Source organism: Nicotiana sylvestris, chromosome 1, assembly GCF_000393655.2.
Source record: "Nicotiana sylvestris chromosome 1, ASM39365v2, whole genome shotgun sequence".
Classification (NCBI taxonomy): domain Eukaryota; kingdom Viridiplantae; phylum Streptophyta; class Magnoliopsida; order Solanales; family Solanaceae; genus Nicotiana; species Nicotiana sylvestris.
In genome coordinates this window covers 176861667-176887087 of record NC_091057.1, presented here as the reverse complement: position 1 = coordinate 176887087, position 25421 = coordinate 176861667, and the positions used below count along the sequence as shown (strand labels likewise).

The following is a 25421-nucleotide window of genomic DNA, read 5'->3' as shown; positions in this document are numbered from 1 at the left end:
TACGGGTTTTCACTGATAAGACTCTCTCATTTGGAACCTTGAAACGAATTACAACTTTTGGAACCGTTTTTTATAGAAAAACCGTGAAATAAAACAAAACTTCTGCCCCAGTTTTAGAGTATTGGGAATATGGATTTTTTATTCTGATGGGACCGAAACCAGGGTAAGGTTGTCTACGTATCCTTTCAGAATCAGGTCAGACGTAGTTCAATAACTCAGAGATTTGTTGTTGTTTTTTACAAGTACACAGGTTCCAAAAAGTGAGAAACAAGGAAGACAAATACGTCTCAAAAGGATTAACAGAAGGGTGACACCTATTTGGAATAGCGAGCAAATGATAGCCTTCGTCACTTCGATCTGAGAAAATCAATGCGTAAAAATTCTACAGTGGGTATATATCAGACATAATATCTTTTGACTGCATATGCGTTAATAGTCATGTCTGGTACCCGTCCTTCTTCATCTACCAAGTGCAAGGCCCCTTTTGGTAACACTTTCTTGATGATGTAGGGTCCTTGCCAGTTCGGGGCAAACTTTCCTTTAGCTTCTACCTAGTGCGGAAGGATGCATTTCAAAACCAGCTGGACTACCTAAAACTGCCTTGGGCGCACTTTTTTATTGTAAGTGTGTGCCATTCTTTGCTAGTATAACTGGCTGAAACACATTGTTGCTAGTCGTTTTTCGCCGATCAACATCAGTTGTTCTAATAGGGTCTTGACCCACTCAATGCCTTCAGTCTCTAATTCTACAATAATTTGGAGAGAGGGAATTTCAACTTCAGCGGGTATTATAGCTTCAGTTCCATATACAAGCAGATATGGAGTTGCACCAACAGATGTGCAAACAGTCGTGCGGTATCCCAAAAGAGCAAAAGGCAACTTTTCATGCCATTGCGTGGAACCTTGGATCATATTCCTAAGAATCTTCTTGATGTTCTTGGTCGTCGCTTCAACGGCTCCATTGGCTTTTGGCCGGCAAGGGGTAGAATGGCGATGCATGATTTTAAATTGTTCGCATACCTCATTTATCAAATGACTATTTAGATTGGTTGCATTATCAGTGATAATGGTCTTTGGGATACCAAAGCGACAGATGATGTTGGAATGAACAAATTCTACCACTGTTTTCTTGGTGACTGCTTTGAAAGTGACGGCCTCCACCCATTTGGTGAAGTAATCAATTACAACCAAAATGAATTTATGCCCATTTGAAGCCTTTGGCTCGATTGGCCCAATAATATCCATTCCCCAAGCGATGAAAGGCTAAGGAGAGGACATGGGATGCAACTCCGAAGGAGGTGAGTGAATCAGGTCACCATGAATCTGACATTGGTGACACTTGCGAACAAATCTGAAGCAATCTCGCTCCATAGTAAGCCAATAATTCCCTGCCCGCAGAATCTTCTTCGCCAAAACATATCCATTTATGTGAGGCCTGCATACCCTCGAATGCACTTCACTCATGATCCGCTTTGCTTCTATAGCATTTGTGCATCTCAACAAGTTTAAATCTGGGGTCCTCTTGTATAGAATTTCCCCATTCAGGAAAAAACCACTGGCGAGCCACCTTATAGTTCTTTTTTGATCTCCTTTGGCATGCTCTGGATATTCTCTTATTTTCAGGAATCGTTTTATATCATGATACCATGGTTCACCATCTGGTTCTGTCTCAATTGTATTGCAGTAACCCTGTTGATTCCGAACTTGGATTTCTAGTGGATCAATATGAGTGTTTCTTGGATAAGGAAGCATCGAGGCTATAGTAGCCAAGGCATCAGCTAGCTCGTTGTGAAACCTGGGAATGCACCTGAACTCGATGGATTTGAATCTTTTGCTCAAGCCTTGAACACATTGTCTGTACGGAATAAGCTTGATATCTCGAGTCTCCCAATCGCCTTGGGCTTGCCGGATAATCAAGTCAGAATCTCCCATTACCAATAGTTCATGCACATCCAGATCGATGGCCATTTTCAAACCCATGATACAGGCTTCGTATTCTACCATATTATTGGTACAGAAGAACCAAAGTCGGGCTATTGCAGGGTAATGATGTCCAATAAGTGAGATGAGGATTGCCCAGATCCTAACTCCTTTGATATTGACAGCCCCATCAAAATACATTTTCCATATAGGGTGATCGTTTGGAACTACTTCCTCTATTGAGTTGACCTCTTTGGGAAGTATGTGTTAAGTGGCCTATACTTATCATCAACTGTATTCTCTACCAAATGATCTGCCAAATCCTGTGTTTTCATCGCGATGTGAGTGACATAGACGATGTCGAACTCTGTCATCAGGATTTGCCATTTCGCGAGCCTGTTAGTGGGCATTGGCTTTTAGAAGATGTACTTCAAAATATCCATTCTGGATATGAGGTAAGTAGTGTAGACAAAAAGATAATGTCTCAGCTTCTGAGTGACCCAAGTCAAGGCACAATATGTCCTTTCTAAAAGGGTGTACTTAACCTCATAATTGGTGAACTTCTTGCTCAAATAGTAGATTGCCTGTACTTTTTTGCCTGTTGCATCATGTTGCCCCAGAACGCATCCAAAGGAATTATCCATCACTGATAGATATAAAAACAAATGCCTACCAGGTTCAGGTGGGACCAGTACATGAGGGTTTTGACAGATAATATTTGATCCTATCAAAAGCATTTTGGCAATCGTCCGTCCACTTGATAGCGGCATCCTTTTTCAGCAACTTAAAGATAGGCTCGCACGTGGTTGTGAGCTGAGCAATGAACCTACTGATGTAGTTCAACCTCCCGAGCAAACTCATGACTTTCTTTTTGTTCTCCGGGGGTGGCAGATCTCGAATGGACTTTATCTTAGATGGATCCAGTTCAATGCCTCTTTGGCTGACTATAAAACTAAGGAGTTTCCTAGATGGAACCCTAAATGCACACTTGGCTGGATTAAGCTTAAGTTTATACCTTCGAAGCCATTCGAAGAACTTTTTCAAATAGCACACGTGATTAGCCTGTGTCTTTGATTTTATGATGACATCATCAACATATACTTCAATCTCTTTGTGCATCATGTTGTGAAAAATGGTGGCCATGGCCCTCATATAAGTTACCCATGCATTCTTTAAACCGAATGGCATGACCCTGTAACAATAAGTACCTCGTGGAGTGGTGAAAGCGGTTTTTTCTGCATCATCCTTATCCATTAGAATTTGGTGGTACCCAGCATAGCAATCCACGAACGATTGTATCTCATGCTTTGCGCAATTATCTACAAGAATGTGTATATTTGGTAAAGGAAAATTATCCTTTGGACTTGCTTTGTTCAGGTCCCTGTAGTCAACACAGACTCTGGTCTTTCCATCATTCTTCCGCACAGGCACAACATTCGCCACCCAGGTGGTGTATCGGACAGCTCTAATGCGCTCAGTTGCTTCATTCTTTCCTCTTTGATTTTGTCACTCACGTCTGTTTTAAATTTTTGTTGCTTTTGTTGGACTGGTGGAAAATCAGGATACGTAGGATGCTTATGAACCACTAGATCAGCACTTAAACCCGGCATATCATCGTAAGACCAATCAAACACATCTCTGTATTCAAATAAAAGTTGAATCAAGGCATCTCTGGTTTTCTGTTCAGTGTGAATGCTTATCTTTGTTTCTCTAACTTCTTCAAGACTTCCGATATTAATTGGCTCAATTTCATTGAGGTTGGGCTTAGGCTTGTTTTCAAATTGTTCCAACTCTCTTTTTATTTCCTCAACAAACTCATCTTCATCATATTCAACCTCTCGATGTATTATTTCGACATTAGACAGCTTTTTAAGATCTAGGCGTGAATTCCTCATGCATGTCATGTTATTAAAGCCAGCATTAACAAAACTGAAATAGAAATAATATGACAGGAATTAGAAAAAGGAAAAGATACATGACTTAATACGAAACTGAACTGCATTTCATTGAATTCGAAAGGATAGAAGGGTTAACATCGAAACAATCACACTGAGATGTTTGGATTACAACCCTGAAAGTAACCCAAAATACAGAAAAGAAGCTGCAAAAGAAAACTACCAAGACTCATTCCTTGTGGGGAGAGGAGCTGCTTTCCAGTTGGTGAGCATGGTGTCTGGGTCAATTAGTTGCATATCGGCACGACTAGTGCCTTCACCAGCCTGGATCATATTCACTTCAGAAAACATCTGGCTGAGGCCATGACAAATTTTACCAATGTTTGCATGCGCCAAGGAATTTTGACCCTCTTGAAGTCGTGGCTTGACAAAAGGTAGAAAATGTGAGGGATAGGTTGTTGCAAGACCCATCCATGCTTTTTGCGGTGCTTGGCTTTGTTTTTATCTGCTTGTGTTGGCCTGAAGCCTAAGCCAAAAGTACCCTGGTTATTGAACGGAGAAATAGGCTCCGAAATTCCTTGCAATGATGCCCCAAGCCTTTTCCTGGCTCACATCCCTGTCTCAATATAACTGCAGCCACCATTACAAATGTGGCAGAAAGACGAGGATGCAGAATGGGCTTTCCTTCCTTAACATGGTCCACAAAAATAACTTCGAAAGCAATGAACTCACACCCTTCTTTGGCCTCAATGCACGGGATTAACAAGTCTTTATAAATGGATGACTCGTCTTCTCCGTGAACAATAATCTCTTACATGTCGTGTTCGAACTTTACCATCTGATACAATATGGATGGCACAACTCGAGCCATATGGATCCATGGCCTTCCAAGAAGAAAGTTATAAGAAGTGTCCATGTCTACTACTTGGAAGACAATTTCAAAGTCAACCGACCCAATTGTCATGGTGAGGTTGATCTCCCCAATGGTATCTCTCGCTGAGCCATCAAAAGCCCGAATGCGAACATTTCTAGGCCGGATTCTATCTGTGTTAATTTTCATGCCTTGCAAATTAGAGAGAGGGCATACATCTACACTCGAGCCTCCATCAATCATGACTCGCTTTACATAATGCCCCTCACATTTGACGACCAGGTGCAAAGCCCTATTATGCCCGGCTCCTTCCTCGGGAAGTTCATCATTAGTAGAGGAGATTCTGTTCACCTTGAAAAATCTGTTGGCCATCTTCTCTAACTCATTCACTATGGTCTTCTCTAAGACAAGTGCCTTGTTCAAGTTCTTGATCAGTACATGGGCATGCTCTTTTGAGTGTAGGAGCAGAGATAGTAGAGAGATTTGGGCAGGAGTCTTTCTTAGCTGGTTAATGATTGAGTAATCGTGAACTTTCATCTTTTTCAAAAACTCTTCTGCCTCCTCTTCAGTGACATATTTCTTTATTGGCAATTGTCCTTCTCTGATTTGTTTGGCCTTCCTCGACTCCTCTGGAGAGTAACACCTCCCTGATCGAGTCAAACCTCCAGTTTCCCCCACTTCTTCTATGATTTCCTTGCCTTTGTATGTCATCACAGTTTTGTTGTAGTTCCAAGGAATGGTTTTTGTATTTGTCAGAGGGGGTTGCACGACATGTCTGATTATGATTGGCTCTGTTGTACCCTTTGTACTGCCATAATTCTGCCATGTGATGTGGTGGCCTCCAAGGACATACAACCTTGGGATTGGAACATTAGAGGGAACTTCCAACCTCGTGACCTTAGGAACAAATAAAGTTACATTTTCTAAGCTCGGGGCGCCTTTATCCCATTTGGTTCCCTCATGAATTGTTCCCACGGTCATCTGTGCCCGATTAAACGGCTTGCGTTCCAGATCTCGTCCAATCATTCCTATAAAATGAACATCATTGTGTGCTGGCAATGGGTTGTTTGTAACATTGGGAGGGTCTTCGCCATTTGTTACCACAATCAACTTTTCAGTGATGGGTCTTTTTATAGCTCTTTTTAAAGTCCAACAATCATCAGTGCTATGCCCCGGGGTACCTAAATGATATTCACATCTAGCATTTGCTTGAAATCCATGTGAATTGGGATGTATATGGTGGGGAGCGATGGGTCCAATCACGCCCATTTGTTTTAGTTTCTGGAAAAGACTAGAAGTATGATTCAGCTAATGGGGTGAATTTTTCCACTGGCCTCTGCTCTCGACCATAATCCTGCCTGGGACGAGCATTGTAGGTTGTCCAAAAATTTTGTTGCTGAGGTCGGGGGTTCTTTGGAGCTGGTGCCCGTATCTGTTGATTGGTCGGCCGAACATAGGATTGAGCATTAAACACTGTATACTGTGGTGGGCCCACTGAGTATTGAGGAATTGATAGAGGATAATAATGTTAAGGGTAGCTGGATTGCCCCTATGGAACTTGTATATAAGGGTGTGATGCCCTTCTTTGAACTTCCCTAGATCCCAAAGTCATCATAAAACCTTCATCTCTCTTTTTCCTATTTGCAAAACTTCTCGACCCATTTTGGATCGCTTGGATGGTGGCTTTGAGAGTAGCCTAACTTACAATCCTGCTAGTCTTTAGGCCATTTTCGACCATTTCCCCTATCTTGATTGCTTTGGCAAAAGGCCTACCCATTGCGGACATCATATTTTGGAAATAATCAGGCTCTTGAGCCTCCAAAAACACAGTGATCAACTCATGATTATCCATGGGTGGCTTAACTCTGGGCGCTTGCTCCCTTCACTTGATGGCATACTCCCTAAAGCTTTCCGTCGGCTTTTTCTTCATATTGGATAGGGAATTGCGATCTGGTGCAATATCAATGTTGTATTGGAATTGCTTGACGAAGGCCTGGGCCATGCCAGTGAGAGATGTCTTGGTCAATGAACCACTCAGAGGCTAACCCTATAAGACTTTCTCCAAAATATGTCATCAACAATTCTTCTTTTCCACCTGCACTCCTCAGCTGGTTTCAGTACCTTTTCAAGTGGGCGACATGGTCGCCGTGTCTATCATACTTCTTGAATTTTGGGGTCTTGAAACCTGGTGGCAAATGGATGTGAGGGAACATACACAGATCACTAAACGAGACACTTTTGTGACCACCTATTCCATGTATGTTCTTTATGTTTTGTTCAAGCTTTTTCATTTTCCTGGCAATCTCATTCGGCTCACTTGTCTTTGCAGGCTTTTCATTTTCTGTTGGTGACTCGTACTGAGGAGGCTGATTATAGGGAGCTGAGACCCTGAAAGCCATATTTGGGGAGTAGTATTGGCCATCATAAGCTTGAGGTAGTGGCTCGTTGTTGGGCCTGTCACAGGCGGTGGTGGAGGAATTGTATATAATGGTGCGCCAGACACGACGAGAGAGGTGTTCCTGACCGGTGCGACTTGAGGTCGCATATTAGAGCTACCATGGGCAGCATGGAGGCTGTAGTTTGGCACATACCCTGGTGGTAGAACATGATCGCTCGCCACGTGGAGCAGTGGTTGAGTAGCTCGGGGTACGGTCGAAGTTCCCTCAGAGGGAACCTGGGGTGGAGGTTGACCAGAAACCCAAGCTTGATATACGTCTGACAGTTGTTGTCTCAATTTTCTTATTTCCCCTGACTCTTGCTTGGCTGATTGACCCTGCGGATTGTCACTGAGCAACTTGATTTCATCACTGTTATCCATTACTACTAGTCTCTTAGATCTTGTGAAGTAATGATGTGTTGCCAGATTCACCACAAACCAACCACCTTAAACTTAACCTTAAGAGACAGCAAACATGTTAGGGTTAGGCATTTTATAGATATGAATTACACATAATATGCCATGCTCCTAACATCATCACCATTTCTAAAATGCTTTTTGGAAGGCTTCATGTTTCATTCCGGCTTATCAAGTTGCTTCTTATTGGCGCTCTTATTATCTTCTTCTTCTTCTTTATTTTGTTTTTGTTTTATTTTTTTGTTTTTTTACACTCCCCTCATGTTGATCCCTCAACTTAGATTCATTGAAAAATATTTTGATCGAACCTTTTGTGGGTTGACTACGTATCATGTCGCCGCATGAATTAGATCATTACGTAGTTCAGGGATGCAAGACACTTGATTGATTTTTTTTTTTAAAAGAAAATAAAACAAACTAAAATATTTTTCATTCATTTTCAGTCAAATTTTTTTTATACAATGAGAGAAAAGGAAATATATACAAACTGACTCTAAAGGCATAAATATGACTGGAATAAAATAAACTTTTATAAGAATAAAATACTCCAAATATAAAATTAAAAATGCGACAAATGAAACTAAGAACTAATGGATTGTGCTAAAAATTTAATCTTCAATGGCCTTCTTGCTTAAATTGATATCATCAATGGTCTGCATCTCTTGGCCTCCACTCTCCCCCCAAAGTCCCGTACAAATTCTGAAATACTGCCGACAACTGTGGAACGAGGGCACGTGCTTGTTGACCAACTTCCTCATTGTTTAGACGGCGATGATCATCATGAACATATGTTGCTTTCTCTGCCAATCGAAGTACCTGCTCTTTAGCTTGCCCCATATTCCCGTGACTATTCTGCAACCACATCTGGGTAGTGTTGAGGGTGTGCCCCATCTGAGCCTCACATCCCTCATATTCTTCAATGCGACAGTTTAACACACCTCTCTCAATCATCCACCGACGCTGCTCTGCCTCAAAATTTGTGTGCTGATGACACCTTTTCTGCCATTTATTTCTTCTAATTGTGCATAAAGCTGACTCTTTGAGCGTATCTAGTGAGCCCTTTGTGTTTCAAACTGCTCTTTCTGCTGATCAAACTCCAGTTGTTGCTGGTGCGCATTCTCTTCAATGATACTCAAATCTTCCTGCAATTTATGTATTTCAGCATTTTTGTTCGCCTCAACTCTTCTGACTAAACCATTCGTGTTTGCCAGTTCTTCTTGTAAGTTGGCTGCCTCATTTTTAGCCTGCTTTAGATCTTTATCCATGAACCTCAAGGCAGATTGATAATCTTTCTCAATATTTAAACGAATTTGAGCAACTCCTGCTTGCTGCTGGGCTTGTTGTTTGGCTATGGTCATATGAGCATGCTCCAATTCCTCTTTCAGCTTTTCTATAGTTCTTGGATCATTTCTCCTCCTGTTCGACCCCTCAGGCCTATCTCTAAACGACGAAAGATCATGAAACCAAGTAATATATTCAAGGACCCCCTCTCTACGATCTCGGTCTTCTACCATCTCATTCAACTCTGAGACTTTACTTGCATACCAGATTTTCATAATTTCATCTTCGTCATGAGGTTGATCTTTACCAAAATCACAACAAAACTTGTTCATATCTCATGTTGGTGATATCTCCTGTCGTCGTGAAAACTGGCGCATTACCCAAAGTGGAGCATAGGGCTGAACACCATCTAATCCTACGAGTACCAAATAAGAATGGTATGTAGACTCACAAATGACCTCTTTAGAGGAAAACCAATTGAAGTTCCATATGATCTGTTTGGCAGACAACGTAAGAAGCAGTTCTTTCCAAGTGTCAATCCTTTCTGGTAAGTCACATTCGTCAATTCTTTTCTGGTGATCAAAAGTGTGATTAGGCCAGAACTCACTAAAATTGGTGATCGTAGGATGACGATAAAAATGCTCCAAAAACCATATTTGTAACAAAATATTGTAGCCATCAAAGTTTCGTGTGCCCAATTTACATCTAGTTAAAGCACGAAAAATGGAAGAAAGAATCATAGGGACCAAAGTATAATCCCCTCTTGAGGTCAGAGCCTCAACTACACCTGCCAAGCGGATGTCAATACGTCCTTCCCTTTCTGAAAAAACTACACGCCCCAAAAAAGCAACCATAAATGCAAACCTTCTGTGTATCTTCCATGTTTCCTTGTCTTCCTTTGATTTCAATTTTCCCACATTTCTTTCGAAATTGCATTCTAGGTCGTACAAGTGAAACAGAAATACCAACTTAACCCACTTGCCTCATAAACCTTCATATTGTCGGTAATTTATGTTCAAGAGTTTCAGAAACTTACCCTCATTTACATTTTTTGGTACTATGGGCCTTTGGCGGTGAAGATTACGGCCTCACCCCTGGAAATGAGCGATTTCCTCCAAGGTCGGAGTTATTTCACAGTCAGTAAAATGGAACACATTGTTTTCAGGATCTCAATGCGGAATCAAAACTTCGATCACATCCCTCCTGGGTTGGATCGGCATCATGTGAACCAAATGTCCCAAGTACTTCTTTATCCGGTTTCGTTCATATTCCTTAAAATCTTTCCACCAATCCCACAACAATTGTGGTATCTGATCAACAATAAGAAAATCCGGTATCCCTTTTGACCTGGGCCTCTTTTCAGACTTACCTCTTTCCCCACTCATAATGCACCTGTTTATCCGGACACTGGGTTAGGTTTTAATCAAATATACTATTGACATAAAATTTTTGATTTCTCGGGTTTGACTCTATAAAAACAAAAATAAAATAAAAAAATAAAAACCAAACTTTGGGACTAAAAAAATTTTAAATTAGTAATATAGTTATTAAATAAAAAAACTAAAAGGCCCAAATGACTTTTTTTTGTAAAAACAAGTAAAAAAAATAATAAAAATAAATAAATAAACCAGCCTCCCATTTCGCATTTTCGATGAAGGTTTCAAGGCTATTTCGACAAAAAGATCGGATGTAAGGGCAAAAATGGTTAAAAACTGACAAAGTGACTATATTATCATTATTAAAAAAAAAAAACAATAATAACTAATAGTCCATGGAAAACTTTTTTTTTTACTTTTTTTTTTAAATTTAAATTGGGGTTGAACCTGATGAAGGTTGCCTATGTATCTCACATCCGGTGAGAATCAAACCCACGTAGTTCGGTTAAAATAACTTTAAAAAAATATTTTAAAAATTATAATTTTAAAAACCCTTCAAAATTTTATATATAAAAAAAATGGGTACTTTATGAAAACTTGGCGGAAATTTTCTTTTTCTCTGTCCTCTATTCAATCAATCAATCCTAAAGACGGTGAACATTTGAGTGAAGCCTACCAAATAATGTTACATATAGCACATAAAGATGAATATGTTGGTCCTAAAAATTGGTAAATGTCTAGACGGGCCCGACCCCTGTGCCGAGTTCCGCTAAGTCCAACGCACATGATGCAAATAAAGCGTAGCCTACTAGGGATATTCATTGCTTTGTTCTTCTAAGTTTTCAAATCCTAAAGTAGATGGTATCTAGACTTGGCTTACCCGGGTGGACAACCCGAGCCGAGGAGCTTCAAGCATCACCAGTAGTAGAACAGCACTGGCTAGCTAACGGCTCTCCCGCTTAAACATGTGTGATTAAATCCTTTACCAGAAGCTGGTAGGCTAACTGGCTTTATCTCAAGACATAAATTTTGTGATGCTGGTAGGCAAACACAACATAACTACCTATCAGAAGACTCAGAGGGGTGCGAGAGAGGATACAATTTATATCACAGTTCAAATAAATATTAAAGCGGTAAATAAGCGACAAATAACACATTATGCTCCCAAACACAATATACAAAAATTAATAAATCCAAATAAAGTTAATGTACAAGCTCGAATTCTTATTAAGTAGGTCCCAGCAGAGTCGTCAGAGCTGTCACACCCCTTTTTACCCCTCCAAAAGATATATAGCGTTATGGATTGTGGGTTTAAAGAGTTTTTCCATTTAAAGTGACAAATTTGAGTAGGGATTATTTTATTTACAAAGTCGCCACTTGGAATTTGAATTTTGGGTGTTCCAAGTCACCTTTTATTTGAATCCCTATTCAAAGAAAAATTTAACTCTTTTATTACTGGTCTGCGAAAACAAAGTTCGGGTAAGGAATTCTGTTGACCGGGGAGAAGGTGTAAGGCATTCCCCGAATCTCGTGATTCTAGCACAGTAGCTTTATTGATTATATTTGGTTTATATTATTTTTAACTATTCTTGTATTTTATTCATTATGGTTTATTTATTATCACTAAATTAATTAATTTTGTTTACCAAGATGCGGTGCACATACAAGGTATTCTTCTTTGAAGTTGGATGTTAAACCAAGGTACCAAATGTACACATGATTATTTTAAAATCAAAGGTACCAAGACGCGGGAATGCGTACATAATCCTTTTCTTGTTTAGGACTATCAATCCAAGGTTCGGGTATGAACGTATGGGCTAATAGCGTATTTAGAATATTTAATTACTTTGTTTCTATTAGATTCGAAATATTTACCTGTACTATTATTATTACTATTTACTTATTACAACAAATGTATCTTGGCCTAGTTAGTACACTTCCCGTGAATCCTATTTTTAACATATGTAAAGATATCCCAATTTGAACACAACTATTTAAATATAGCATTGATAAAGAATAAAGAAGGCAAAAGCTAGAAAAGAATTATTTGCAATATACCAATTGGAACATTTGTGATAGAAACTAAATCTGCACCAATGATGCCGTCCATATAAACATAACATCACTCCAACTATCAAGAATTTATCAATTGGAAAAACTTTCGTGCTGATATCATTCTAACAAAAACCTACTTTACATTAGATTACTATTTTTAATCTAGAAACTTTACAGAAAGGCTTATGCACACATTCATCATTAGAACTTAATTAAATAAAAATGAAGTAGTTAGCCATGGTCAAAAAGAATTCAAATATGGTCAAAAATTAGTTACTCACAATGATTAATTAAAACTATTAATACAGCACAATACAAAGTATAAAAAGAAAGTTTCAAGCCAAGGATGTACTAAACTGAGATAGTATTATAAATATATATATATATATATATATATATATATATATATATCAAACTTCATCAACTATCCCAACAAAAGAAGTTACTCCATTACGAAGTAATAAAAACTAATTTAGAAACAAAGAACTTATGAAGAAATATTATTCTTCTAGAAGAAAGAAAACAAGTAAAAAATACTAAAGAAAAGAAAGAGACCAAAGAGTAGTTTCTCCCAACAAGACTCAATGTCTTCTATCCAAAAATCACACTCTATTTATAGAGTTTTTTTTGCCTGAGGTTCTCCATAGTTGCAACTATGAAAATTGTAGGTGCGACTATGAAAGTTATAGGTGCAACTATGATTTTGCCAATTGAGTTGAAAGACTATAGTTTCAACTATAGTTCTCTAGTTGCAACTATGTATTTGTTTCATGATTTTCAGTTGCCATCATCGCAACTATGGTGATATAGTCCATTTGCTTCTTCATTCCCAGTTGACTACTCAATTCCCACTTTTTTGCTTCTTTTCTTCAATTTTCATATGCTCTTCTCCTACGAAATATGTTAGAAAATATGGGAGAACGTAATATATTTATCATGTTTTATTTAAAATCTTTAATATTTAATATATAAAAATATACGAATAAATTATACCCATTAATGTTATATCTAAATAATGCATCTTATTTATTATAAATCAAAATACTTTAAATATATTATTATTTATAGTCAGTTTTATTTTAAAGCAAAGTACAAATATATACAACTGATCCCTCAACCATCTCTCTTCTCCCTCAGTTCTCTCTGCTTTTTGGTATCTCGAAGTAGGAAAGAAGATCTTGGTTCCGAGTTTAATTCGCTGGAATGGAACAATTTTTCATTACAAACCTGGTCATGAAGCGAACTTCATAAATGTTGGTATGTCATTAAAAATTTCAAAATTTCCGACTTCCACTGTCCTCAAACTACTGTTAATTCTCAATTTTGTTATTTTAACATCCGATAACTCTATCTCATTTTCGCCTCTCTCTCAGAGAGGGCTAAAGGCCCAAGCGGCTGAAGCAAGGGCTTTAGGCCCCGTAAGTTTGGAGGCCCCATTTTTTAGTAACCTAGGTTTATCTAATTTTTTTTCTCATGACCCAAAAACTATAATAGGTCGCGATAGTGCCTAACGCTATCGTTAGGCAGGCCCACATGTGAACCTTCAATTTAATTATCCCTTTTTAACTTTTAAAAATAAAATTTTCCTTTTAAAACACCGAAATAAGTAAGATCTCATGCAATCATACATACTTCTTTCTTAAAATATCAAGCGTGAAAAATACATAAACCATAGTGATATTAATAATAAGTACAACAATACATAAACGCTAGAAGCCCCCAAAACCCGGTGTCACAAGTGCATGAGCAATCTAGAGAATATACAAAACTAATAAACCTAATGTCTGAAGTATAATAGACAAAAACAGTAAACAAGGTAGAGGGAGACTCCGATATTCGATCCTTGAGATCAGTACATGTATTTGGTTAGACTTCGTGACTCAGTATTACTAGTCTTGGGAGGTTGTATCATTATTTCCGTTGTTGGTTTTGACACTTGTATTAAATTATATTTCAAAAAAATAATGGCTTGAATTGTTATTATGATCGGCTTACTTAGTCTTGGAGACTAAGTGCCATCACGATACCTGTGGTGGAATTTTTGATTGTGACAAGTTGGTATCAGAGCTCTAGTTTCATAGGTTCTACGAGTCACAAATGGGTTTAGTAGAGTCTTGCGCATCGGCCACTTCTCATTCCTTATGGTGCGACATTTATTCAGCTTGAAGCATATATCTTATGTTCTTTTGCATCCACTGGTGTATGAAGTTGTGCACATGGTATCAACTATACGCCAACGGTTCATGACACTATAGAGGGTATATAAGGGAGCCATGGTTGCTCAAACATTGCTACAACGTGTCGTCCAGATCGAGGATGCGGAAGTATTAAGAGATCATTTAGTTGTGCACGTGGGGGTGCAGTAGGTTCTGACATCTGGTTGATAAGTATGAGCTTGAGAATATTTATTTGGTTGCCTAATCGTCACAATCGTAGTAGGGTCATGAGGTGGATGTAGATCTGAAGATAGTTGGTGGTATTAAAGACTATGTGGTTCGTATGGGATTTCCATTTAGTGAAGAGTACATACTAGCAGTCAAGGCACTGGAGGAAGCAATTTTGATTGTCATAAGGATGACATCTTCCTAATAAATGGATTATTGTGTCTTATGACTAGTGTCGTACGAGCGGTGAAGGTTAGTATTGTGGATCATCGGACTGTGTCCTATGGCTTTGCGCCAAGTGAGGGGAGTCCACTATCAACAATCAGATTGCGAGGTCATGTGTTATATTAGTTTTGGCTTGAGATGTATATATGTAGTATTGAAAGGTTCTTCGAAACTTGTATATGATTAAGAACTGAGATTTGTATGGGATGATGTTGGGATTTGTGGTATTCCCGCATCCTTAATAATTCTACATTTAAGTAGTAGCGGGGTTATGGAAATAATTTCAGAATACTCGAGGTGCTCCAGTAAGTTTTTTTAATGCACCACTGGCACGGGGTTCCTATATTGGTTATTCCATCTATCCGTCACAGACTCAATATGAGCAGCTGAACCTGCAGAGCGATTGTTATCAGTGTGGTGATACTAGACATATCATGAGAGATTGTCCCAGACATTGGAGAGGCCGATTTCATCAGAATACTCAAGTTACAGGCTTTATTCCAGTTACGACCCCATATGCACTGTCAGTTATGGGTGGAGGACAGGCGGGTAGAGGGCGCCCTAGAAGGGGAAGGCCCGACCCGTTGATATAATTGATATGGTATGGCTGAAGCCGCTACACCAGATGATGTCGTTACAGGTATGATTTTTATTCTTAATAAAGGAGCATTATTCTTATTATGATTCAATTCCGATTATCGAGGCGAACCCTCTTATTACACTCTACTTATGGGTAAGCTTCGTAATTTTGTGACCCATTAATATGTTTATCCCTGTTGGGATATTTGATGGTATTAGCCCGTGTCTATCATTTTGTTTTGCTCACTATTGAGGGTTATAAGTCCAAAAGTGACTTTCTATTACTCACTACAGTTGGTTTTAATGTGATTTCGAAATAATTGATTTCAATTTATGAATTATATTCCCTACTGGTATGGGGGTTCATTGTACGTTGTGAAATTGTTTATCGAAATTTATGAAAAGAAGAACAAGAAATGGAAAATTTCAGTGGCACTATGTGCAAGATACTTGTGATTTAAAGTTGAGGACGAGATCCTCGCATTTTTATATGATGTGAAATATTTAAAATAGGCTACAAGCTGCGGTAGAAATTATATAAGGACGAGGTCCTTGTGGTGAAAAATTTATTTGTTTAAATTCTCCTTTTGTGAAATTAAAATTTGTACTATAGTATTAATAGGGAGTCATACCTCTTGGGCTTATTTGATAAATTCTTGTATGTATTTTTGTATAGATTTAGCCATATTCATGCTGTGAATATTGAATTTTAGCTTACGACGTTAGTTCCCATGTGGCATTAAATGTGACTCGTTAATTCGGGTAAATAATTCCGAGGTCTTCATGCCTCGCGTGTTACTGTCAATGTTGTGAAAATCTGAAACGAGGTTTTAATTAATATGAGATTAATTGTCGGTGCTATAATTGATTATGAATAGCTATTATGATCAAAGATGTGGTTATGGGCATACGTATGATATGTGCGAGTGTAAGCGCGAAATTGCTACAGCCGGTTGAGATTAACACAGTGTGTTAATATGAAAATCAAGCTTTTTTTAAATTTATCAGAGTGTGAGAAATAGGCTTTAAAGTTTATAAATGAGGATAAAAGGAATAAGCTCAACTGAGATGGTGTTGTCAGATCCATGTTAAATTACGGTGACGTAAAATCACCCACGAGTATATGTGTAAGAATACACTCAGAAATTTAATGTCCTCAGAATAATTCTTTGCACGTTCGAGGACGAAAGTATGTTTTAAGAGGGAGAGAATATAACGATCCGACTTGTCGTTTTAAGAATTAACACCTCATTCAACGAGTTAAGGTCCCAAGCAAATTCGTAATACGTATTATGACTTGCGTGTGCGGTCAAGTTTGATTTTCAGAAGATTTGGAATTAAATTGAAAGAACAATTCTCATTTTTGAAGCTTAAGTGAAAAGAGTTGACTAGAGTTTGACTTTTGAGCAAATGACTCCGAAATGGAGTTTTGATGATTCCAATAGCTTCATATGGTGATTTCGGACTTAGGCGTGTGCCCGGAATTGGATTTGAAGAGGTCCGTAGAATAAATTGAAGCATTTTGGCGAAAGTTGGAAAAATGAAATTCGGAAGTTTGACCAAGAATTGACTTTTGATATCGTGGTCGGAATCCAATTCTGGAAATTGGAACAGGTCTGTTATGTCATTTATGATTTGTGTGCAAAATTTGAGGTTAATCAGACTTAATTTGATAGGTTTCGGCATCGAATGTAAAAGTTGTAATTTCTTAGTTTCATTATGCTTGAGTTGGAGTGTGATTCATATTTTAGCGTTGTTTGGTGTGATTTGAGGCCTCGACTAAGTTCGTAATATGTTTTGAGACTTGTTGGTATGTTCATATGGGGTCCCGAGAGCCTCGGGTGAATTTCGGGGTAGTTTCAGATCCTTTATAGGCCATTTGTAGCTGTTGGTTTTTGGCTACAGCAGTGTGCTATGCGATCGCTTGGAATTAGCCACGATCACGATGAGTAAAATGGGAAAAATTGTCCAGTGATTCGCAATCGCGGAAGGACTTTCGCGATCGCGTAGAGAAAATTTTTACTGCACTAACCCGACTTTGGAAGCTTGTATCTCGCAATCTATAAAGAATTTGGAGATGATCCAAAAAATAAAAGTTGTAGCCCTTTGTGTCTAGTTTTCAGAAATCAAACCATTTGGTATTTTGAGTTATGTACAAAATGTTATGGTTGGTACACTACAACCTTTCCGGGAAGAGTTTGGAAATTGTGAAGAAGAAATTTATGTTGCACAAGGCTGATTTTGGCAGCTTATATTTCGTAATCTATATGGAACTGAGAGATGAGCAAACCATAAAAGTTGTAGCTCTTGGTGTTTAGTTTTTAAAAAGTTAAATCATTTGCAATTTGGAGTTTTGTACAAAAAGTTATGACCATTATACTAGAGGCTGTATGGAAGAGCTGGACACTTGTTCTTTGCGATTGCGAAGGGCAAATTTTGGGCTGAGAAATGTTGTGCTTCACGATCGCGAAGCATTTTCCGCGATCATGAAGAGTAAATACCTGACGAGTAACTATATTTTGAAGTTTCGGCCATTTTTAACATATTTGGAGCTATGAAGCTCGGATTGAAGCGATTTTCACCATATAGATTGGGGTAAGTGTTCTATATTCGAAAGTGATATTCTTCATGATTCTATGGTTATATTCATCATTTATTTTGGATTTAAATGAAAGAAATCAATTTTTTTGCGAAACTTTTCAAGAACAAAAATTTAAGATTTAGAGGTAAAGTTGTTATCGGCATTTGATAAAATTGGTATGGTTGAGCTCGTATCGGAATGAGTGTTCAGATTTCATGAAAATTATGTTGGGTTCTGAGAGGCGGGTCCCGCGTTGACTTTTGGTTGACTTTTTAATGTGAAATTTTGACTCAACATTTTATTATCCGGAATTATTTCCGATGAATTTTAATGATGTTGTATTAATTTGGATAGATTTGAGCTGTCCGGAGGTCAATTCAAGCTAGAAGGCTATTTTGGAATATCGGCCTAATTGCGTAAAGGTAAGTATCTTACCTAACCTTGAGTGAAAAAATTACCCCTTAGACATTGAGTACTATGTGTCATTTCTGAAATGTGAAAAACCGTGTACGCGAGGTGATAAGCACGTACTCAGGTTTATATGTGCAAAACTTATTGGTTTAAAGTCTTAATTATTTTTATGTATTAAACTGAATAATTGTGGACATTTATTCAATCCTCTATTTGTCATGCCTCAAATCCTTATTTGTCGAATTTATTTTTATATGATAAATTGGTGTGATTGTTACTTGAATTTTTCTGTGAATTCTCTGTATTTGTTGATTCGATATTCCCCGCAAAATAACTATATTATGGATTTTACTATTTGCAAATAATTAAGTAAATAAGTTTAAAAAGAGGCGTTATATATTTATCAGAAATTTGGATTAAAGAAGGTGTTGTCCTATGCTGAGTTACTTTTCCATCCTTGTGGTTGTTTTTGAGGTTTTATATACGTTGTGTGGAGCTTTGGGCTAATTGTTGTGAAGTTAACTGATTTTGTCGTATCTTTGGAATTGGTTGTGGCCTACGGGCAATTTGTGACATGTTGTAATATTTGAGCACTTGATGTGCAATTTGTGACATGTTGTAATATTTGAGCACTTGATTTGCAATTTGTGATGCGTTGTGATATTTGAGCACTTGAGGTGCAAGTTGTATTATGCTGTGTTATTTACTTTTGGGACTACGAGGCGGTACCTCGGGAGCTCCCCTATCTTGCATATTTACTTTTGGGACTACGAGGCGGTACCTTGGGAGTTTTCTGTCTTGCATATCTACTTTTGGGACTACAAGGCAGTACCTCGGGAGCTCCTCTGTCGTGCATTTACTTTTGGGACTAGGAGGCGGTACCTTAGGAGCGCCCTTGTTGTTTACTCCTATTGTATTATGTTGTCTTTTCGTGCGACACTCTGAGGATTTGTATTTCTGGTTTGTACTTGTTATCAATGAATGAGTTGTTTTAAATAAACGAAATTACTATTATGTTTTAATTTAATAAATTTTACCTCCAAATCAGTAGCGTATCGGATGCTTTATTTTAATTGAAATGTCATTTTATTCTCTCAAACTATTTCAAAAATAAATTCATTTCTTTGATGATTTCTTACTTGATTTAAAAATTGTAACCTTACTTTATTGAAAATAAATTGATCATGCGGATTTTTATATATTGATATTTTACGCACGTGAGTTGTTTGTGCGGTTATGATGGAAATATGGGCACGAGGTACCATGAAAATATGAAAGTAGGCTGAGACTCGTATTTTTACGATTATGAAATCAGGTTTCACATGGTGACTTTTATTTGAAAGAATTATATTCAAAAATATCATTTGAAAGAATTATAGTGAAAGATATTTATTGGAAAGAATTATATTCGAAAAATATTTATTTGAAGGGAGTATATTCGAAATATATATTTATTTGAAAGGATTATATTCTAAAGATTTTTATCTGAAAAACTTATATTTGAAAGATTTATACTTGAAATACTTACATTTGAAAGACGTATGTTTGAGGGACTTGATTAATTGGCCGTATTTGTATTCCTTATTCGTTTGAGCAATATTTATGGTGTTCTCGTTGCCTTGTTGTTTATATCACTGGTTGATTATTGTTGTTATCACTGCTATTAGCTTCCTATTATTTTTATGCTATATTGCACAGGTTATTAGACTAGTGAGTGTCTTGACAGTACCTCGTCACTACTCCACCGAGGTTAGTCTTGATACCTACTGGGTACCGACTGTGGTGTACTCATACTACACTTCTGTACATTTTTGTGTAGAGCCATGTATTGAAGATATCAGACTCAGACAGAGTTAGAGTGTGATCGCAAGAACTTAAGGTAGAGCTGCTTGGTCGTCGCAGTCTCTTGGAGTCTTTCCATTTATTGTATTGTCAACTTGTATTCGAATAGTATTGTATATTCGATCCTTGAGATCAGTACATATATTCGGTTAGAGTTCGTGACTCAGTATTACCAGTCTTGGGAGGTTGTATCACTATTTCCGTTGTTGGTTTTGACACTTGTATTAAACTCACTTTTAAAAAAATAGCTTGAATTGTTATTATGATCGGCTTACTTAGTCTTAGAGATAAAGTGTCATCACGACACCTGTGGTAGGATTTTTGGCCGTGACATCAGTATCTTTATTCTAATCCTCAATCTCATTCATAATCAAGGAAATCAATACACAAGATAAATACAAATAGCACAACTAAGGCACGATGTGAATCTAATTCTACCTGGACATAACATGAATATAGCTACGTGCGGATTCTCGTCACCAGGAGCGAATTTAGGGGGCGCAAGGGTGTTCACCCGAACCCCCTTCGCCAAAAAATTACACTGTGTATATAAGGCAAAATCTGGTTTACTTCTGTATATTATGTTTTGAATCCCCTTAAAATAGCCCAAAAGCATGGCTTAGTGGTCAAGGAGGTTCAAAATAATTGTGAGGTCTTTGGTTCAATTTCCACTAGCTACAATCTCATCAAATTTTTTAACTTATTCCTTTTTTGAACCCTCCTAGCAAAAGTCTTGCCTCCGCCACTGCTCGTCACCTCGTGCGTACGTAGCTCTCCACAACAAGTAGCACACAATATTTAATACACCTAAGAAAATAAATTCCGTCTTACAAGGTTAGGCAAGATACTTACCTCGCTTCCAAGTCCTCTATCTGGCACTTTAACCTTACTAGGACTCCTCAAACGACGCCGAGCAATCCGAAAATAATCAAAAGTTGCATGAACTAATCAATATACGCTCAAAAGTTCATAATTTAGCTATTAAACTAATTTCCCAACAATTCCAGAAAGTCCATAAAAATTATCCCCACCTGCCCGGATTCAGAAATTTTTTGAAGATAAATGTTACCCACGACCTCACAAAATCAAATATATAATTTGCTCCAAATTTCATAACCAAATCTGTGATCAAAATCCAATTTTACTTAAACCCTAGGTTCTCCGTAATATCTCACAAATTCTCACTAATTTTCATGTTTAATCTACCCAAAAACCCATGTTTTTAACTTAAAAATAGGTAGAATTTACTTACATTGTGATGTTCCACAATGTGCTCCCAAATTCGCCCAAGACCAAGTGAAAATGTGGGGAAAGTAAGCTAAGTCCCGAATTAAATGCACCCTTCTGCCCAGCGTTTATCGCACCTACAGTCACTTGACCGCATTTGCGGTCTGGCAGGTGCGGTCCAAAGATCGCATATGCTATCACCCTCAGCCTCCAGCATTTTTGCTTTTGCGAACAAGGATCCGTTTCTGCGAGTCCGCCTCTACGGACTTTCTTCGCTTCTGCATGTCCGCTTATGCGGTCTTCAGCCCATCGAATCGTTTCCGCTTCTGCGGAGTACCCATTGCATTTGCGGGCTCGCAGATTCGGGATAAACCTCACATTTGTAGCCTCCCGGTTCCAGCCCAAAATTCGCTTCTACGACCATGTGGCTGCTCTTGAGGTCTCGCACCTGCGGCCATTTCCTCGCAGGTGTGATTGCACCTGACCTGAAGCCTTCAGCAATTCCTTAAGTCCAAAACTCAATCCGATGTCAATCTGATTCGTACTCGAGGCCCCTTGGACCCCATCCAACCACACCAACTCATCCTAAAATATGATACAAACTTAGTCAAAGCTTAAAATCACATTAAACAACATCAAAATCACGAATTGTGTCTTAAAACCTTATTAATCAACTTCTAAGCTTCAAACTCATTTCATCCAGCTCCAAACGCGTCGAAACATACCGAGACAACTTGGAATAGTGCTAAATTTTAATCCAACTCCGAACACATCGAAACATACTTAGACAACTTGGAATAATGCTAAATTTTAATCCAATTCCGAACGCATCGAAACATACTTAGACAACTTGGAATAATGCTAAATTTTACGCACAAGTCATAAATCACGACAGAAACCTATTTCAAGGTTCGGAATCCCAAACGAACATTGATAACATCAAAATCCACTTCAAGTCAAACTTAGGAAATTCTAAAACCTTCAAAATGCCAACTTTCAACAATAAGCGTCGAAATGCTCCTGGCCCACTCGAAACTCAATCTGAATATACGCCCAAGTCAAAATTATTGTACGAACCTATTGGAACCTTTAAATCCCGATTCTAAAGTCATTTACTAAAAGTGTTGACTCAAGTCAAACTTGGCCACCTTAGGCCACTATTATGGAACTAAATGTTCTGAATTCAACCCAAACTCTTCCAAAACCAAACTAACCATTTCCACAAGTCATAAAACAGTAAAAATACATGCAGAAAGTCTTAAATAGAGAAACAGGGATGTAAAAGACAAAACGACATATCGGATCGTTACATTTTAAAAATAAAGTTTTAATATAAAAAGTACTACAATATTTTTATGAAAAGGAAAAAGAACCTTGCTCTATTACAAATGTTAACTATTAGCATATTTAGGGGATATAAATCCTTTTTCACTTCGGGGGTATGGAACGTTTTTTTGGTAAAGGTGAACTTTTTACGTGATTAATTTTTTTTTCCATATTTATATTTTTACAACAACTCTCACATTATTTTATCTTCTTTATCTTCTTCATCAAGTTTTGGGAAGTGTCTATAATATATTTCTTACTCCCTTCTGTCAAAAGCACACATAAGACTCTTATCATTCTTCTTTGTGGAACAAAATTCGAAGGTGGTAAAGTCAAAAAAATTCTAATTTTCTCTACATATACTGAATATAGAAATTTGTGAGTTTTTTTTTTTATTTTTCTCCAAGTTTTAAGCACAAAAGCGGCGAAAGTTATTTTGATATCAACTCATCAATTGAATTATCCAACCAAGTTATATTGCCCTAATCTTTTACTATTTTTTATTTAAAATTTATTATTTTTGATATTTCGATAATGTCTCAAGAGTGATAAATGAATAGCTATTTTATTAGAAGAAGTAGCTATTCAATTAGAAGTAAATGGAAAAAATTATTAATAATTTTGTCTCAATTGAAAAGGAATTATTAGAAGAAGTAAATTATAAAAAATTGTTAATAATTTCGCAACTCACAAAGTTAGGAAAATGGACTTCAAATAAAAATAATGACCCAAGAGTTTTTTTTTTAAAAAAAGAAAAACACCAAGGTCTCACATTGCAGTTTGGCTTTAGGCCCCAAATTGGGTTGAGCCGCCTCGGCTCTCTCTTGGCGTTTGATCCAGATCCATATCTCGAATTGGGTTGAGCCGCCTCTGCTCTCTCTTCGCCCTCGGCAAGGCCGTCGTTTGATCCAGATCCAGAACTGACGATGTTAGATCCTGATCCCGATCCAGGCGGTGGGTGGTGACTTCGTAATTTCAGATCTGGTAGTGGGTGGTGATGGTTTTGGTTCGACGGTTGTGATTTGCGGAGACGACAAAGGGCGGTGATGTGTGCAGACGATAGAGGGTGGTGACTTGCTCGGCCGGAAGACGCCATCTTCGAGGAATTTTCTTCTCTTCTTTGCTATTGAGTTAGATACAATGATACGAATACATTGTATTCTGTACAAATAAACTCAAAATGGAGTGTATTCGGTATTTTTCAATGCAAATACAACTTAGTTTTTTTGTATTTTCGCCTATATTTATGTATTCAAAAGGATTTTTGTGGCAGATCCTTGTATTTTTTGAATTTTTATGTGAATACAGCCGAATTAAATGTAGTGAATTGAATACAGTAAATTGAATATAACTGAATATCATTATTTTTGTAATTTTTATTGTTTGAATACAATCAAATTGAATACAATGAAATTAAATACAACGTAAAATAGTTAAGAATGAATATAGCTGAAATTGAATACAATGTATACAATCGAATTGAATAGAGCAGTATACATCCTATTTCTTAATTTTTTATTGTTTGAATACTACTGAATTCAATACATTGAATAGAATATAAAATATACAAGAGCAAATACATCATAATTGAATACAGTATAAACAACTGAATTGAAATCGACATACATCCTATGACAAACAATAGTAGCTACGGATTAGCTAAATTATAGCTACGACGAGCAATAAGCCTCCAAACAATAGTCATTTCTTAAAGTTTTCTAGATTGAGGGCTTTGGCCCATGGCTTTGGCCCAATTAGCATCTGAACAAAGATCTGATTTCTAACTATATTCTTTGGAGCAGTTCTGTTGAAGTTAATATTTCTCATTCATTTGAGTTACTGTAAACGATTAGTAGAACATACATGAGAATCATTATCAGAAGTGTGTTAAAATGTCTAGAACTACAGATGTGGATAGGTAGCAGTAATGCATCTTTTTAAGTTGCGTGTTTCTTTTCTTCGTATACACGATCGTTTTTTTCCAACAACACTCATAGTTAAGTGATAAGGGTTGTGGTGGAGCGGTACTCGTTCGTCCTTTACTAGATGTCTCGGGTTCGAGTCTCTAGGTATGGAGTCGTCATTGTTAGAGAGCGTTTTACCTCTAATGTAGGACTTTCCGGAGCGAATCCGGATTTAGTCGGGCTCGGGCCCCAATTAGAGGCGGATGCATTGTGATAGTTACGGGTTCAATTAAACCCATAACTTTTGATGCGGAGTAAAAATTTATATGTAAAAATTCATTAAAATTGCAAAAATAATAGATTAGAACCCATAACGTTAAAAATATTATGGATTCAATATTAAAAATCTTAAAAGTTGAACTCATAGAGTTTAAATCATGAATCCGTCTCTGATCCCAATGTGGATACCGGACACCGGGTGGAAAACCAAAAAAAGGTGATAAATATTTAAATAAAAAAGAATAACATGTATTTCTCATATATTAATCTCATACATCTAAGTATCTAACAAGTGTGGTAATTTTCTCTTCTCTGAAAATGGAACAAGCAATGAGGTAAACTTATAAGCAATTATCCCAAGAAAAGGAAATCTTTTTGAGCATGCATATTTTGTTCTCTCCCTCTCTTTTTA

At 37.5% G+C, this 25421-nt stretch overlaps 2 protein-coding genes across 2 annotated transcripts; both read right to left on the bottom strand.

Annotated features, from left to right (window-relative positions):
• Positions 1 to 1262: 1262 nt before the first annotated feature.
• Positions 1263 to 2120, bottom strand: LOC138877206 (uncharacterized). The gene has a single exon (XM_070156799.1). It carries the CDS (start codon positions 2118 to 2120, stop codon positions 1263 to 1265), a length of 858 nt encoding a protein of 285 aa, XP_070012900.1.
• A 1172-nt stretch (positions 2121 to 3292) lies between these two features.
• LOC138877198 (uncharacterized) lies at positions 3293 to 6537 on the bottom strand. The gene is made up of 5 exons (XM_070156792.1): positions 6391 to 6537; positions 4650 to 5966; positions 4356 to 4502; positions 4038 to 4237; positions 3293 to 3848 (listed from the first exon to the last, which is right to left on the bottom strand). The coding sequence occupies exons 1-5, from the start codon at positions 6535 to 6537 to the stop codon at positions 3293 to 3295; spliced, it is 2367 nt and encodes a 788-aa protein (XP_070012893.1).
• Positions 6538 to 25421: the final 18884 nt, after the last annotated feature.

What these genes read in the sequence shown, in the direction of transcription:
- LOC138877206 (XM_070156799.1), bottom strand. Translation starts at nt 2,120, where the DNA reads ATGTATTTTGATGGGGCTGTCAATATCAAAGGAGTTAGGATCTGGGCA.
- LOC138877198 (XM_070156792.1), bottom strand. Translation starts at nt 6,537, where the DNA reads ATGGATAATCATGAGTTGATCACTGTGTTTTTGGAGGCTCAAGAGCCT. An exon ending in GCCTAAAGACTAGCAGGATT is followed by an intron (nt 5,967 to 6,390) that starts GTAAGTTAGGCT and finishes AGTCTTTTCCAG; the next exon opens with AAACTAAAACAAATGGGCGT. An exon ending in CCCACAAGGAATGAGTCTTG is followed by an intron (nt 3,849 to 4,037) that starts GTAGTTTTCTTT and finishes TTTCTATTTCAG; the next exon opens with TTTTGTTAATGCTGGCTTTA.